The sequence below is a fragment of the Emydura macquarii genome, unplaced genomic scaffold (genome assembly GCF_026122565.2).
Source record: "Emydura macquarii macquarii isolate MOO-44397 ecotype Brisbane River unplaced genomic scaffold, CSIRO-AGI_Emac_v2 contig_968, whole genome shotgun sequence".
Lineage (NCBI taxonomy): Eukaryota > Metazoa > Chordata > Testudines > Chelidae > Emydura > Emydura macquarii.
This window is the reverse complement of record NW_027131105.1, coordinates 20,415,907-20,434,126: the sequence shown is the minus strand read 5'-3', so window position 1 is coordinate 20,434,126 and position 18,220 is coordinate 20,415,907. Positions and strand designations below refer to the sequence as shown.

Below are 18,220 nucleotides of genomic sequence, written 5' to 3'. Positions count from 1 at the left end.
TTTCCAGTTCAGAGTATAGCCCTGCAGGGTAGCATCAATAACATAAGTGTGCCCTGAGCTTGTGTTTGCAGAATATGTAGCTGGGATTGCAACTGTAATGATGTTCCCTCTGCACTTGCAGTGGTTAAAGGTGAAGTGTAAAGTTTACCCTGAAAAATGGCCAGTGGGGGGGCATTTCGCAGATATTCCTTATGGGCTTAATTCAGGCTACAGAACATGTTCAACACAGAAATATTTTAACTAACAAATGTTTGGTTCCATGGGACTAATGGTATTACTAAGGCCACAGAATGATGGATTTTTAGCAGACAAGGAAATACCAAAGGATTTCTTAGAAAGAGAGGCTCAGAAAACTTTATCTTATTAAAAAAAAAAAAAAAAAAAAAAAAAAAATTCTAACTTTATTCTGTGCTGAAAGCCCTTGCATCCCGTCCAGGGGGAACATAAAGAGTTTGTTTCTGTACTTAACTGCGTCCTCATGTTAGCTTTGCCGTTTATTTTTTAAAGTATGAAGTAGGGTTGCTTTCAAGTATTGTCTGGATGTGAACAAGGATGAGGCAGGAGTGAGCTTTTTTGCGAGTACACCTTCATAAAACAAGCGCAGGAGTTTTGTAATAGTTTATAGAGGTAGCCCATCAGAATAGCCAAGACAAGCTAACTTCCCCTTAGTCATTTCTCGCTGACAATGGAGTAAAAGACCTGCTGATTCCAGGCCAGATAGGTCATCTTTTTCTCAGTACTGGAAGGGACTTTTCTTTTGGAAACATCCCTGCCTATTCAAGTTCATAGTTGAACAATTTCTCATGAAACCAGTCTTCATTGATTAACATATGGATCTACATTGGGGGGGCGGAGTTAGTTCTCACCAGCAGACAAAAGCCTTTGAGTTTTTACCAGGTTTACTTTAACTGTTTGGCAGTGGTGGTGAAGTCCATGACTGCTGTTTTCCTGAGAGATTCTCACCCTACCAATTAATGGGATCTCCTGGCATTTATACTTGTAGGTCTACTTGAGGAAGTCTGTCAAACCTGTGCTTTAAGGGTGTGGCCCAGAAAACAGTCTGTGCTTCTAATGCCAAAGGCACTGCCTCTTTTGGATTCCAACCCACTGCTTTCTTAAGTCAGATTGCCCTTCCTTCTTAAAGGAGAGTGAGTTTGATCCGATATACCTTGCATACAGAGTTTGTTAAATAGGTTTTGATTATACTTCTTACCACAGGAGTATGCAAACAGAGCCTGTAATTATTAAGTCTGAAAACAGAAGCCAACCTGTTTGATGTGAGAAGCACGAATGTTCATCTTTCCAGTTTCTTGGTTAACAATACAAACAGCTGTGACTTCAGGGCAGATCTAGTTAACAGATAACTGAATAGATTGTCACTCTTACTGAGAACATGTTAAACATACACTTAAAGACGTGATCAAAACATGATAAGCTTTTGAAAAGTGAGAACCAGACACAAACTGCCTTTAGCTGGTCCCTAGCATTCTAGGTTTTTCCACTTGGCAATCCTTGGTGCTGTTTCAGTGTGCACAGGCAAGTTAAGCAAGGTATTGTGTTTAAGTTGACTGAGTCTTCACTGTCCTTTGTGAGGTTGTAGTTCTTCAGTTTGCTCTAAAATAAGACAATCAGTAAAGTTTACAACCTGCCATGTGATGCAAAGGGCAGATAGTTGGCTTAAATTGTTAACTAACCTGCTTGCTACCTATTGCTGATGCATGATGGACTATATTAAGAAGCACTTGTACACACCGTTGCAGTTACCCTAGCTCTAATTCCATCTGTCTAAGCGTCTTCCATTTGGCCAGCTTCATTTTGTACTGTTGGATTCCAGAAAGTGCATCAGGCACTAAAATGCAGCTAAATTTCTCCTGTTTTCAAGATCCCTGAAATTTAATTAAACTATTAAATTGAGAATTAGGGGGAGGGGATTAGGGTTGGGGGTGGTTATTTGATTGTTGCACTCCGGTAAATCAACCTGATAATAAACTTTATATGTTTGTTTGTTGTTCAATTTTAAAAAGAATGGTAAAAAAATTTGAGAATTGAAATAAATGCCTTACAGTGAAAGACTAAAGTAAAGTGCTGAGTTTGTTAAGTTTATCAAAAAGAAAATTGACAGCAGACTTAGTGCATATTTTCTTGGGGAGAAAACAGCAAGTACTCTTTAACGGAGCAGAGAAAGGTATAACAAAAATCCAGTTGCTGGAAACTGAAGCCAGACAAATTAAAATTAGGAATTAGACATACATTTTTAACAGTGAGTGTGATTAACCACTGAAACAAACTACCAAACACCTGTCTTTTCAATGGCTAATCTTTGGTTTACAAACCTTTTTAGCGTCCTTCTATTTGACTTTTATTTGGCCCTGCCCCAATAAATAAATAAATAAATACATTTAAAAAGAAAAGACCTTTTTCTTGTGTCGACCCTGGTGGGGAGCAGACCCCTTGGACAAAGGTATGCCCAGCTCTCCAGGCTTCAAGAAGTGTTGTACTTGCAGTGAGGCAATCCCGGTCACAGATGAACATTCCCAGTGCATTCACTGTCTCAGCAAGGAGCACAATCAACAGAAGTGTTGCCTCTACCAGCAGCTCCGACTGAGATCCTGCAACGACCGAGAGCTCTGCTAGGAAATCCACCTTATGGAGGTGGCTCTCAGACCACAGCCCTGTCGTGAGCGTGTGTCTTCCTCTCAATCTTTGACTTCAACGTAGAGTGGGTCGAAGGAACAGTCAGGGAACACCTCACAAATCGAGAAAGAGAGCAGGAAGTCCCATCAGTGAGTCCAGGGATAACTGAAAGCGAGTCCATCTTAGACCCAGCCAAAACGGTGTGACAAATCCCGGCCTCTGTGGCCTCGACTTGCAAGTGGGTAGACAAAAAAAAAAAGTATTATGTCCCCGCGAAGGACTTGAGTTCCTTTTCACCCACCCACCACCCAGTTCCATAGTGGTGGGTGCGGTGAATTCTCATAACAGACAGCACCACTCCAGGGCCACAACATATGATAGAGACTGGAAGCACCTGGATCTGGTAGGAAAGCATATTACTTGGCCTACGATTCCAGATCACCAACTACCAAACGCTTATGGCAAAATATGATTACGCAAATTATAACAAGTTAAATGATTTTATTGGTAAATTACCAGAGACCTCCTGAGACTCCTTCAAGGCCCTTGTCCCACAGGGGCGATTGGTGGCAAAGACGTCCTTACAATCAGCACTTGATCCTGCCAACATGGCTGGTAAGACCATCTCCACGGCTGTGATGATGAGATGGGTGTCAGCTCCACTTCTCGGGATTCCCAAAGAAGATACAGATCCCGGTGGAGGACTTCCCCTTCGAAGGTGTAAGCTCTTCAATGAGAAGACTGACACCTCTGTCCACTCCTTAAAGGATTCCAGGGCCACTCGCAGGTGTCTGGGAATCTACACACCAAGGCCCTCAATACCAACAAAGGCCTCATTTGTCCCATTTCTCATCACAACAAGGCTATGAACCCCAGAGGAAAAAGGGGAAATTCTTGAGGTGACAGCCTTCCGGCTCCCAAGCCTTGACCTAATCACCTGCCGTGAAACTCAACCTTTGATGGGCAGGTTGAGGTGCTGCGAGACCACTCCCTGCTTCTGACTATACACCCATTTGGCCATCATTTGGCAGCATTCTGCAGTGCCTGGGAATGCATAGTCTTGGACAAATGGGTCCTAGAGATCGTCAGGTTTGGTTATTCACCTCCCTGCCCCCCTCCATGACACCCTTCCCCATCCCTCTTCAGGGACTCCTCTCACGAGAGTCTGCAATGGCAAGAGATAGACCACCGCCTATGGTTAGGCACCATAGAACCAGTACGTCAACATCTTTGAGGGTTTTGCTCTCGCTATTTCCTAATACCCAGAAGGAAGGGAGATTGGAGATCCATCCTGGATCTCTGAGCTCTCAACACGTTTGTCAAAGCTCAAAAGTTGAAGATGGTTACCTTATTGATGACCATTCCATCACTGGAACATGGAGACTGGTTTTCAGCCTTCATCCTACAAGATGCCTACTTTCATGTCTTGATACTACCAGCTCACAGACATTTCCTAAGGTTCGCCTTGGGACATGACCAATACCAATACAGAGTCCTGCCCTTCAGACTGTCATCAGCCCTGAGTGTGTTCTCCAAAGTTTTTCTGTGGTGCCCGCCCACCTACACTCATGAGGAATAATGATCTACCCTTATTTGGAGATTGTCTCCTCAGAGTCTGGTCACTTCAGGAGGCTCATTGAGCCACCAACGACACAATATGCTTGTTCAGGGAATTGGGCCAACAGATCAATTCCCAGAAGTCGACCCTCATACCAGTGCAATATCTGGAGTTTATAGGTGCCGACATAGACATGCGACAGGCCAAAGCCTTTCTTCCTTGAGACTGGTTTCTATCCCTGTTATCACTTATAAATACAGCTCCATGCAGTCCTCAGATGCCAGCCAGATTCTGCCTCCAATTCCTGGGGTACATGGCAGCCAGCACGGCGGTGATTCCACATGCCAGGCTTCACGTACAATATCTACAGATATGATTCAGCTCAGTTTACAGACCAAACAGAGACAGTCTATAGACTGTAACTATAGATTATAACAGGGTTCAAAAAAGAACTAGATAAATTCATGGAGGATAGGTCCATCAGTGGCTATTAGCCAGGATAGGAAGGGATTGCTGTTTGACAGAAGAGGGGAATGGGCAACAGGATAATCACTTGATGATTACCTGTTCTGTTCATTCTCTCTGAAGCCCCTGGCATTGGCCATTGTTGGAAGACAAGATACTGGGCTAGATGGACCATTGGTCTGACCCAGTATGCCTGTTCTTATGTTCTAGTCACTACCCACCAGGGTCAGGAACTCCTTGGACTGCTGGAAAGATCCTGCCAATATAGGCCAGGGGATCCCTTTTCTTCAAATACTGCCTTCGGCACTTCTTACCACCAACACATCCCTCATAGGATGGGGTGCACGTTTTTATGGCCTCACAGCACAAGGCAAATGGTCACCTACAGAGAGAGCTCTACATATCAACCTTCTTGAGTTGAGAGCAGTCAAGAAAGCCTGCACCCATTTCTTCCTGCTGATAGCAGGACCACATATAAATATCTTTACAGACAACATAGCCAGTATGTATTCTATCAACTGCTGTGGAGAAGCCAGATTGCTCTCCCTGTGCTCAGCAGTGATGAAACTCTGGAACTAGTGTATTGTCCACAACATCACTCTGTCCGTGGCTTACCTTCCGGGCACACACAACTCGATAGCAACAAACTAAGCTGCAAATTCCGATACACCCAGCAGTACTTCACGATGTGCTCACACGATGAGGAACACCTACCACAGACCTGTTTGCCGCTTATTAGAACAGGAAGTGCCCTGACCCTTAAAAAAATCAGGGTTATCTCTGAGTTCTCTCAAGGTCCACCTGGCAGTTATTACAACATTTCACCAACCCATAGAGGGGTACTCAGTTCTATCACACCAGACCACTAAAAGGTTCCTGAAGAGAATGACAAAACTCTTCCCTCAATCTTGACTTCCTACCCCGTCGAGGGACCTAAACCTAGTGCTGAAAGGGATGACATGGTCTCTTTTGAGCCTGTGATCACCTGTTTGCTACCATACCTGTCAATGAAAATGGTCTTTTTGATTGCAGCTAGAAGAATTGGGGAAATAGAAGTCTTGATGGCATATCCCCATACACAGTGTTCTTCCCAGATAAAGTCACACTTAGGTGCCACGTTCAAGGTTCTTCCCTAAAATGACCTTATCATTTCACATGAATCACTCTATTCACCTTTCAGCTTTCTACCCTAAGCCTCACCGAGACAATATGGAGGCCATACTGCAGACCTTAGATATTAATAGAGCTTTGGCATTCTACCCCGATAAGACAAAGGCCTTCAGGAAGTCCCCAAGACTATTCCTTTCCATTGCAAAAAGATTTAAGGGCTCAGCTATATCAGCCCAAAGACTCTCCAGGTGAGTCTCAAATTGCATCAGACAGTGCTACCAAATACGTAATATGACCCCTCCGGACTAGATCCATACACATTACATGAGTTTGATCTTATCTGTCACCTTCTTTAGGGATGTCCCCATCTCAGAAATCTGCAGAGTGGTGACATGGGCGTCAGTCCACACCTTCACAAAACACTATGCGATCACCGGGGATTCTGCCTCTGATGCTATCTTTGGAGTTGGGTTAGTTACCATTGATGGTACTGTGGAGCCAAAGTCCCAACCCTCTGAAAAGGGTTCTGCTCAGTAGTCACTTACAGTGGAGCATCCATAGGGACACTACTTGAAGAAGAAATTACTCATCCTGTGCAATAACGATGTTTCTTTGAGATGTGTGTCCTTATGGGTGCTCCACTATCCACCCTCCTTCCCTCTGCTTAAGAGTTTTTATGACTCTGTGGTAGAGAAGGAACTGGAGGACAGTTAGCTCACGCACATTGGCTAGCCTCATGGCACCAGCACGAGGGGAGACAGTGCGTGTGTGGGCCCCACAGACGCTGCTACTGGAGTTCTCCAATCAGCAGTGCAGGGACACAGACACACCTACAGTGGAGCACTCGTAAGGGGACACATTTCAAAGAAACATTGTTACTGCACAGGATAACTTCTTCTTTGTACTGCAGTAGCACCTAGGAGGAGTAGTCATGGCCCAGGACCCTGTTGTGCTACTATATTAAGTCACCTGGATATGACTTTAGTCCCTTTCTCCTGCAAAATGTTTGATAGAACATTCTGTGGTGTGACAAAGCTCTTCCTCTACCTCGGTGGGTCCAACGCTTCCTTCTAGTGGTAGGTCAGGGAACTGCTTCACCCCTTAGTGTTATTCCACCCTCTAGTGGTGGGGGAGGGTAATACAGTCCCTCTAAGATGGCCGCTCCCTGCTGGCTCCCAGTCCTGTCTCTGGTTCGCAGAGGCCCTTGCCTCTTTGCTGGGGCTCTTGAGCCTCCTGTGAATGGCCAGTAGAGAGTGCGGGTGGCCTGGTCCCACCCTCGACTCTGGTCCCCAACCCAGGGAACCTACAAGTAGCAGCCTCGAGCTATGGCTTCAGGAAAGCTGCTAGCTTCTCTGGGTTACTTCCCTGTGCCCCTTGACTTAATATCTGAACCCTGCTCTGACAGGGGCCCTTCCTGGCCTCCTTGCCAGGGGAGGCTCTTGACCCCTGACAGCAACACTGGGCGTGGTAGTGCCGAACCAAATGTCCAGTTCTGTCTTCCCCTTCTGGCAGGGTCTTTTACCTCAGGCCTGGGAAAGGTCCTTTGCCCTCTTTGGGCAGGGTTTTCCCCACCCCCAGTCTTTGTACTTGCAGGATTCTCTTCTGCCAGTGTTCTGCTCCTTCTCCTAAACCCTCCTGGTTTCTGACAGCATCTTGCCTGCTCACACACTCTCTGGTAGCTTGCCTCACTCCCACAACTTTAGCCGCACTCCTTCTCTGGAAGGGAGGCTTTTTAAAAAGTCCTGGCCAGGGCCTTGATTGGTTCCAGGTGTGTTAATTAACCTGGCGTAACCCCTGCTCAGCTACCAGGGGAAAAGGGACTTGCTGTTTCTGGGGCTGATATATTGGCCTTCTAGCACTCTCCGGTAGCCCTATAGTCTGACCTTGTCACAATAGATTATGGAAAAAAGAACACTATTCTTTTAAACCATTTGGTGTTAAATTGTTCAGTATCTATGTAATCAGAGCCTATTTTCACCAAAGGTAATTTGTACTTGTAGGATAAAAGTAGGGCTGGAGTTCCTACTTGGTCTGGGGACTCACAAGAAGAAAAGACTCTTTTAGCAAAGATTTTACAGATTTTAGCAAAGATTTATGGAATGCTTTCCTCCTCTGACAGTTTTATACAGAATATTTGCATTAGTTTCAGACGAAACTATCAGGCTGATTCTCTTTTGAATAAGGATGGTGACCTGTGCTGGATTCCTCCCCTTTCCCATCCCCTTGAAACTAATCCAACCCTTGCAAGGTGTCAAAGTGTAGTATACCATGGAGACAGCTGAAAGGTGCTGTGTTCTGTGTGGCTCACTCAGCTCTGATACTTGCACGGAAACCATCTACTGCAGAAATGCAGATTTTCCTCAGTTCACTTTTGGAGTTTGGACTTGCAAACCTTTAGCTTCAAACCTTATAGGGGAAAAAAGGGATTTTCCGTCTTGTGTGTCTCTACTCAGTTTAACAAAGGCGGTCTCTAAGTTTCAGTTGGTTCGGTAAACTTTGGAAATTAATTATGAATGGTTTGTGGGAATGGCATATGCTCAAAGTAAAATCTCTCCATTGTCCTGTGTTTTGTAGCTGAAGATCTCATTTTGTGGATCTTTCGTGTATGTAATATATGAATATGTTAGGTTTCTTTTTTATTCTGTGGCTATAGCAATTAATCGCAATCATGTTACCTCTGTCATAAATGAGTAGTGATTTAGTTAATTGTCTGGCCTTGAGTGGTTGCACTTTGGGAGCGTTGCATTTCACTGATGTAAATGTGCTTCTAAAGCTGTGTTTACTGAATCCAACAGTCATGGAGCAAAACCGCATGACCCCCCACTTCCCATGTGTCATGTGATATTTTTTGTTTTATGGCAAATGACTGTTATGAAACAGAATACTGTCTGTCTGATCATCATTGAATTCTGCAAAAGTGAACAGCTGATCCAGTGTCAACATGCAGGTTTGGTAATAGACCCAGTCCTTGTGACTGAGCATATTCTTTCAGCATAGTTGACTTGAATATTTTATTTTTTTAAGGAGATCCTCCCGCTACTAAAGGGTTAGGGGTGCTTGTGCAACACGCTTAAAAACAGCAAATACGCTTTTTAAAAAGACTAATTGAAATTTGAAATAAAGCCAGCCAATGGATGGGGACCACTACTAGAAATGGGGAGGTGAAGGAAGTGGCAAGCGAAGGAAATAAGTATGGGGCAAAGAGAGCCCATCTGAAAATGGGGGAGAGGGAGGTGCTTTTCTCAATACTAGGGAGAAGTGGATTGATATGGGTATGAAAGGGGGCATGCTAAGGTCCAACTCAAAGGCCCAGTTGCTTGTTTCAGCCATTCAGATGTTCTCATCACCTGAAAACCTAGGTGCTACAAAGCAGTCAGTCGCCTTCCAATCTAAGTCACAGTAAAGAGATTCCTAAACAGCAGGAGGGGTGTGAATGTAGATACTGGTCAAGACAAAGCTCACGGAGGTAGCCTAACGTAGTTGTACTGTTGCAGGTTTTGAAATAAACAGACGCCTGCTAGTTTGTTATTTGATAGTCAGACGCGTGAAGGGCACAGGCTAGGGATGATATGGACACAGTGAGCACACATTTGTGTAGCTGTGTGTACTGCCTAAATAATCAATGATGTTTCACACTTGTGAAGACATGGGTCATCCTAACATTAGCTTCCAGGATGCAAATTATGACTGAGCATCTCTTGTCCATTTTGTCCATAGAGTTCAGTATATCCTACTGGAATACCCTCCCATTTAATGAGGAAAGCCATAGTACAGTTCAGTCCTCTGAAATTCTATGCTGTGTATCACAGCTTCCCACCCTATTCTTCAGTCAGTATGCAAGGGTCTACAAGTCCCATCTTTAAAATCCTGTCTCATTCTGAATAGTCTGGCTGACTGGCTCAAGGTCGATGTTACATGCTGGGAACTGTAGTTTGTGTGCTGTCCAGCACTATAAAAGATGAGGGTGAGTGCAATCTGTTCCCACTTATGCACAGCAAGTTACCTATATGACCCCAAGCTGGGCAAATGGGGCTAAATTTTCCCTCACCTTTGCTGGCGAGAACACAGATGGATCCCCTCACAGCCAAAGCCAGGGCTGCTTTTATGACCCTCAGAATGATAATTCATTGTTTCTTTTGTCAGAGCGTTGAGCCTGAATTCATTTGCTTGGCCGGCAGTCACAGTCTCAATCCTCCTGTCTTCGAGTCAGAATCCTGGTACTCTGCCTAACCCAAAGGAAACCTTCATTTCTTTCAGGGGTATTCCCATGACAATGTTAACTTTCTAGCATAAGTTTGAGACCATATCTGTAAATAAGTTTTAGATTCTCTGTCAGAATTATCACCCATTAACTACCTGCTCTACCACAACTTGTAAAATCACATCTCTTAAAATACAATGTCTTGATAGCTTGCATATGGTTGACTCATATGTGTGAAGGTAATAGGCATTCTGACCTAGATTGAAACAATCATTGTGTGACAACCATTAAAAACACACACATGACGTGCACAAAAATGCTTTATTGGAAATGTTCACTTGGCTAGTTTTTCTCTGACGTGCAATGGAAAGTCTGTTAAAGCACCTTTTAAAAAAAAAAGCAACACTTGTGAATCTGTCAGCAAATAACCATTACCAACATGCAAAATAGTTTTCTATGCCATTTATAGAGAAGAAACATTTCCTTCAGCACTCCATGTTGAGGAGGCTTTTTCTGAAGTAAAAGGTGCTTTATATTTGCAATCAACTCACATCAAACACCAATATGAGAGGCAGAAACTTATTTTCTCAAACAGATTTTGTAGGCAACAGTCACCCTTTCTAAAACTGATACTTTTATTGCTTTTAAAATTTCATTAGTAGAGTCTCTGGGACTGATTCTTGCTTATTTGTATTAAAGTAGCACATAAAAGCTCCAACAAAGATCAAAGCTCTTGTATATTAGGCGCCACAGATACCTAGTAAGAGACAGTGCCTGCTTCAAGAGTTTACAGTGCAAATAACCAAGACAAAGGTATTGTATTCTTTGTATTGTGGACAAGTCAAAAAATCATCGTGAGGCGGGTCTTGATTACCATTTTAACTGGACAGATCCCGTCAAGTAGTCGAGCATGATTGGTTAGTTTAAACTAACCAATCTAAAATGAGAATGTTATCTACGTAAATACCTCCTTCCTTTAAACACACAGTCAGTCTTGCTACACGTCCACGGTGGGGCAAGGAGAGGTGAGCTTTAAAGTACTTCATGTAATATTTATAAATGGCTTTTGGTCCGGGAATCATTCTGGAAATATCATTTGGCTTCATGTGTCAATTAATGCTGTTCTTATCAAAAATAGTAAATTCAGAAAGAATTCCAAATCTTGCCATTCCAAAGTATCCTAAAACAATTTGCATGCTCACCCTGGATTCCTTACAGTGTCTCTGGAACAGTGTGTACCTCAATGTCACTAGCTACTATAACTTTTAGTGATGTAACACCTTTTATATTAGCATAATTTGCAAATATCATGAACTTGTTGAACTCTTGCTAATGATCTGGAAAGGGAATACATCTTAAATAAGATGGAAGCTAAGACCCAGTCCCTGTGGTTACTTGATTTTTCCATATGCAGACTCAAGTTTTAAAGCTGGGTGTTCATCTTTCCCTTTGTTTATGGCCAGTTATTCAGCCTAAGACACTATTTTGATGGTTCTGCAGCTCTTCACCCCTGTTCCCCTCTCTACTCCTCCTTCATATTTTAGAAAAGTTAAAGCCTATCCTCAGCAAAGATATTGATATGTTCAGTTTTATAGGCAAAGATATTGCAAAGATATTGATATGTTCAGTTTTTTTTTTTGGTGGCACTTGCCACCAAATCCGAAAGGGCACATGTAAAGAAGGGAAACAATACTTTCAAAGCAAAGCCGGTCCAACAGTGGTGTTTGACAGCAGTATATGCTGTAATGTCCTTGAGCACGTGCATAGTATAGCATTCTAAAAAAAAACCCGTAGCTCAGTGCGTGACTAGCTTGTCTAGAGATGACTTCTTTTTAAAACTTATCAGTAGGTTAAAAACATTCCCATGTGTGACTGAGATTAATTGTTTGAGGTGACTGTTTTAACTGGTTTTCAGAATGAAGTTGACAATTTCTCCCGGAGGTTTGCTTCTGTGTAGGAGGGTCTGTGTTGTTCTGTATTCCTGGTAGATTAATTCAGTATAACGAAGTCAATATAAGCTTAGTTTCCGGTTTTCCCCTCTAGCAATTATTCAACAGACCTATTGGTTATAGTTCAGTTTAAAATCAGTCTAGTAAACTAAGCTTTTGTGCAGGGGGAGTTTGGTTGTTTTATCCATTTTTAAAATTACTTTGTTCTGTTTTTCCTCGGCCAACTAAGTCCCTCGAACTAGAGGTAATTAAGACCTTCCTGGCCTGTTCCAAATTTCATGGGGTCTCATTAGGTGTCGACCACAGGTTTGAACAGCAGCACTCCCACTCTCCCTCAGTAATCAAAGAGGTGACATTAGTGTTGCAAAGTCCCTCTGCTACTGTTCCAATCAGAACTGCCAGGGAGTGATCAGAGGCAGGCATCCCAGGGATGGCCTTGTCTAGTCCGCGTCTCAGAAAAGCATGCAAGATACATTACCATGCCCATTTTTAATTTATTTTCAATGAATCAGACTTCATGCCTATTCATCATGGGAAGCTGCTGTATCACGAGCTGCTACAGAACGCTAACTAATTTCATAATACTCTGCATAAGGTGACCCACTTACAAGGTCATCCTCCAGTCGTGTGTAAGCTTTGATTCTGATTTATGTAACAGCATATTGATTCCTTCAGAAATTGTCTGATCGCTCACTGTATGGGCTCCTTGTGACCTGTATATGATTTGCATTCTCCTCAGTCTTAGGGGGAAAAATGGTCTTTCTACATGTGTGGACAGAAGAACAAATTAGCAACAAATATTAAAAACTAGTTAATATTTTGAGCTTTTTCTGTTTCTTCTAAAGCTATGTTAGAGAAGGAATTAAGATATATAAAAATAGCTCTGCAGCAGAAGGCGCACAAAGCGCACAAACTCCAAATTAGGAGGGGGGAATCCTTAAATGTACCCTCTTTGTACATTTTGGGATCTGAAATTGGTATTGAATGTTAAACTATGAGCACCAATCATTTTGACGCAATGGGGAGAGCCAGAAGGACTGTGTTATCTCTATATATCATTGCTAATGTTTGGCTTCTGCGAGCTGAGATCCAAATATATATAAAGATATTCCATTGTGCTTATCTGGAAGTTACAAGAAGAGAAGTGTGTCATATAAATGTATGGGGGGGAGGGTAACATGATAGATGGCAGTACTTTCTTTAAAAGTATATTGGGAAATATTAATAACCGACTTAATGTAACGGTGATGCACCCTTGGACTCCTTAACAGGAACATCTAGTCTTCATTCCTCTAGGGTTCTGTCTGTGCTGAAAGTTAATTAAATGTTCAGTCCTTCAATACATAGTGCACAGGATATATCGGGACAGGTGAAATAATTTCTTGACTCAAGTCTGTGTATAAAATATATAATTGTTCCATTTTTTTGGTAGCATTCATTCTTCTGCCGACTAACAGAAGATAAGAAATCTGAACAGTTCTTTAAGGTTTTCTATGACCGCATGAAGGTGGCGCAGCAAGAAATCAAGGCTACGGTCACAGTAAACACCAGTGACTTGGGAAATAAAAAGAAAGATGAGGACTCAGACAGGGATGTTCCAGTCAGGAAAAGAGGTAAGTCTCCAATTCTTTGCTTTCTAAAGTAACATGGGAGCAAAGCACTGTATTTATTGAACTTGTGATTGCAGTAATGTTCTGATCTCTGATCCACAGAAAAAAGTTGAGATCAGTGGTATCCTGCCTTGGGACGTCAAGAGCAGCATTCTCTCTCCATCCATTTGTGAGATTGTGCTATTGAAATGAGATGAGACACTTCCAACTTGTCTAGCCTGAGATGCTACCTAAATCTGATTGATAGTAATGACCCTGGACTGTAGGTTATGGTCAATGCCTTTCTAACAATAACCCAGAAGTGGAGGAGTAGTTTCTTACACAACAGGTCTTCTTCTAAAACTCCTAATGGTGTTAGATACGTGTGATCTGTTCCCTAACAGGTTAATATAAGCATTAAAAACTTTATTGTGGCTTGTTGAAAAGTGTGAAAAGGGTAACATGCTAGCATCCTAAACCAAACCTCTTACATTGCACTAAACATACTTGCTGAAAAGGATATGAAGATGATTAGCTGGTCTGTGTGTGAAACTTTAACAGGAAATGTGTGAATAGATTTCTTTCTAATCCTTTTTGTTCAGATTACGAGATAGAAGATCATTCACATGTTCCATTCTCATGTATTTTAGTGAGAGAGCCCACAACCCAAATTACAGAGGAAGTCCGGGATCAGTTGCTAGAGGCCTCTGCTGCTACAAGAAAGGCTTATAATATTTACAGGAGGGAAGCTGATCCTGATGACCATTATTCAGCTGGGGATGGAGCACAGTCTGCAACAGACAAGAATAAAGATGACTTGGAGATGAGTGCTGTGATTACAATAATGCAGCCTATCCTCCGTTTCTTACAGCTACTCTGTGAAAACCACAACCGGGATCTGCAGGTACCATAGGCAGATGTGCATGTTCACTTAAGTCATTTCTATCACATCAGCCTCTCTAATCTGTGCTATTTTCTCAGTACAGCCTCAGTTGGCCTAAGAAATGAGGGCATGCAAGGTTCTCATTCAAATCCCAGTGAACCATGAGTGTTTTGTGGATTGCTTAAAAACTGTGTTGAAGTGAAGGCTGTCCATGGCCTCCACCTATGGAATGAAGGCACTTTCTTTTCTCTCTCTGGCTCTTTCCTTTCCCCAACCCCCAGTGGCCAACATTCATTGATCTAAGGAACAGGAGTCTTGAAACTGGTTCCAAAGATCAACATCTCATGTGAAATTTATACAGAGCAAACACTGATTCTAGTTCATGATTTATTCGTCTTTTTTTGAGGGGCAGGAGAAATGTAATGGGACACTGTGCATCCAGGAGAGCAACTAGACTACTGAAACCCTGCTCCAGAAACTTACTCAGGCATGTGCTTAATTTTAAGCATTTGAGTTCTTGTTGACTCCAGTGAACTATTCATGTGCTTAAAGTTGAGCATGTGCTTGAGTATTTTGCTGGAGTGGGTCTGAAATGTGTACGTTAGTAATCTTATCTAGTGCATCTAGCCGTAAGGAGATAAGATTGTTTACAAATGGACTATAATTAACATGATTCATGTTCAGCATTACTACAGCTAGTGGCTTAGAATTGAATGTAAATGAGGATGTATATACTAATTGCCATCTTAAAGGAGGAATAATTGCTTTGAACGCATATTGTTGTTCTCTATTCCAGAACTATAAAATCTTGCATGAGTGCCTTTTAGACCTGCCCACTCGGTTCCGTTGAACTTGAATGCCTGGTTACTGGCAATATTTTAAATCAGATCTGTTTGTTAATATTCCTGTGCTGTGAGCCTGCTACCATTTAGCGTTTTGTAGTTATTCTGGCTACTTTTACCAGGCTTTTCCTTTGTTTTTTCCCCAGACTACTCCAGCTTTGTCTTGTAAAACAATTTTCTTATCTTTAGCAACCTTGGGGATAAGTAGGGTGGCCCTTTTTTATCGGATAATAATCCAGCCCACACACAGGCTCCCTGTTGTGCTAGTCTTTGACTAGACACTAAAAGTTATAGAAGAGAAATTGAATGTGAGCCAATGCAGAAATTTTGGATGGTGTTGACTGCACTTCTCCCCATCCTTAACAATTGAATTCCACAAGCATCAGGTAGCTGCATTTTGCTATGGGAGAGGGAATTAAATTAGAGGTGAGAAAAGCACTATTTCAGATATAATCCTATTACTTCTTAACTATCCCAATACTCCCCTTTCTCCCATGGTCCCAAGGGGGGTGGCTTACGCTGGTCTAGCTTTAAGAGCTATCACAAATGTATTGACAGTTAGAAGGCCATAACCTGATTCCCTACTAATATTGCCAACTGGATGGCTCTTTACAGGAATAGTAACAAGGGTTTCATTTGTCTTCCAGTTCCCCATAAATCAGAGTGCTACGAGGCTTTTGAATTTTAACACACTTACAGCTTTACATTCAGCAGGTATTCACCAAACGTTTTACAAGCCCTAAGGGGTTGTAAACAACTGAGTGGGTTGACGATCAACAAATATTGGAACCTGCGAGTCATTACTGCTGCTGCTGTTGTCATCCTTTGTGACCTAAGATTACGCATTGCTATAAGGATCTGTGGAAGAGTATGCTCTTCATTTTGCAAGGGCTTCCCAACGCTGCTCAGTCATTTATCAGTCTACTCATAATTTCTGAAATAAAATTGCAGCTTGCACCAAACTCTCCATATTTAGTCTCTCCCACTTGCTCATTCTTGTTACGTGGCAGGTGCATCCATTGATTCCATCTGTATTGTTCAATTCACAATAATGAGGGAGGAACTATTAATTGAATAGATATAGATATATTTAGCGGGCCCTAGCTATCCATTTAAGACTCTGCAGGAGTTGGTTGCCTGTGGCATGCTATGGAATACTTCTCATTTCTCTCCATTTTTCTTTCGGCACTCAAAAGTTACTGAGACACTTCCAAGATTTACTCTAGCTTTCCACTTAGACCAGTTCTTTTTGGGGTAAATCACTGAGCTCATGATAAGAGCTCTGCCTTTTACACGAAGTTGGAGTACCTTTAAATTGCTGAGCTGACTGTAGGCAAGGCTGTAGGTTACAGTTCAAGATCATGACTGTATCTTTCAATTTTATTGTAAGGGTAGCTCACCAGTGAAAAGCTCCTGCTATATTCTGTGCATCTGTTAATTTGTATATTTTTGCTAAACTTGAAAAATGTAAAGATGCTTTAACTACTTCCCCATCCCTATATCTTAAGTGTCCTCTATTAATTCACACCCCCCCTTTTTTTTTTGCGGGGGGGCAAGGGTTCTTTATTGAAAAGTTAAAGAACATGCTGGATACAATTATCATGCCCCACATTACTAAGGAGGGAGGGAAGTCAGTAGAATTTCCTCCATATGCCTTTCCTGTGTTTTCTCATCCTGCATAAAACTACTGCTTATAATTACTTGCATAAAATGAACACCACGACTATAAAAACAAAACATTCAGGGAACTTCTTACTATAAACAAAAGAAATGGGCATACTCTCAAAAGTGGTGAGGAGCAGAGACTGTGGCCCATGAAGAAGGGAAGAATCCCTTGCTTCTTTTTATGATGATAGATCAGCCTGTCTGCACAACGTTAAGATTTCAATGGATAAGTTTAGAAACAACATAATTGAGAGAAATCTATTATTACCCCAACCATTTTCCTGTTACCAAGTCAGATGTTTCTCCTGTGAGATTAAATATTGAATTAATTGTTTTCTCCAGAGATCTATGCTCAGAGAGAGGGTCTGAGTCCATAGACTGAATGTTGCTTTTTCATGCAACAAAAAGCGGGAATAATAACTTTTCTCCCCAATATCTGTTTTCTTACTCATTCCTAATCCTAGGATGCATAATCTAGGAACTGATTATTCATTTTAAACTATGCATGCCGCAGGATGATGGTGAAATACATTTGGATGAAGATGCATGACCACAGCATATAGACTCATAGGTTCCAGGGCCAGAAGGCACCATTGTGATCATCTAGTCTGATCTCCTGTATAATACAGGTCCTCTAACGTCTCCAAAATAATTCCTAGAGTATATCTAGGAGGCAGTTTAGCTATTTCATTCTAGACAATACTATATTAGGATTAACTTTATCTGATAGATTGAAGGTGGTCATCTATATAATATAAAGAACTGCAACTGTCCTATCTGATTGCTAGTGGAAAAGACTATGACTCTTTCAAAGGGTGTTTTTCCTGGGAGTAATCCTTTTCCTTTTATATTTTACCATTATGAAGTTTGTCCTTCAGAGATGAGATGTTATGTGTATGCACATCCTGTATATTATCCTAAATTTGGAAGCTTCAAAACTTCCTCTGTTCTTTTATATGGTGCCTTCAGTGTGCAATAGTCTGTATTTTTTCTAGTTAAAAACAGTGGGTTTGTCAGTTCCTCTTTACAGAATGCCACTGGGAATGTACTGACAAATAGTATTGAGTTACTGGGAAATTATTTTTCAGTAATTGGTCCTCTTCAATCATGTATCTTCCCCATTGGAATACATAAAAGATCAAGCATATTTAACTCTTGCTGTTAAATGTGACATGTCATTGCAGGAACTATTCCTAATGAACAGTTTCAAGCTGTAATTACAATTGAAGAAATGGAATTGAGAAAATTATATTTCAAGTTGCCTTTCTCTTTGACACTTTCATATGATAATGTTATGAAATCCAGAACCATAGAATTGCATTCT

At 41.8% G+C, this 18,220-nt stretch overlaps 1 protein-coding gene across 1 annotated transcript in view; it reads left to right on the top strand.

Moving 5' to 3' along the window:
- ITPR1 (inositol 1,4,5-trisphosphate receptor type 1) overlaps positions 1-18,220 on the top strand; it is a 179,973-nt gene that overhangs the window by 108,568 nt on the left and 53,185 nt on the right. The window contains exons 38-39 of the mRNA XM_067544403.1: positions 13,350-13,530; positions 14,157-14,410. Coding sequence (XP_067400504.1) covers positions 13,350-13,530; positions 14,157-14,410 — 435 coding nt within the window. The remainder of the gene's footprint in view (positions 1-13,349; positions 13,531-14,156; positions 14,411-18,220) is intronic.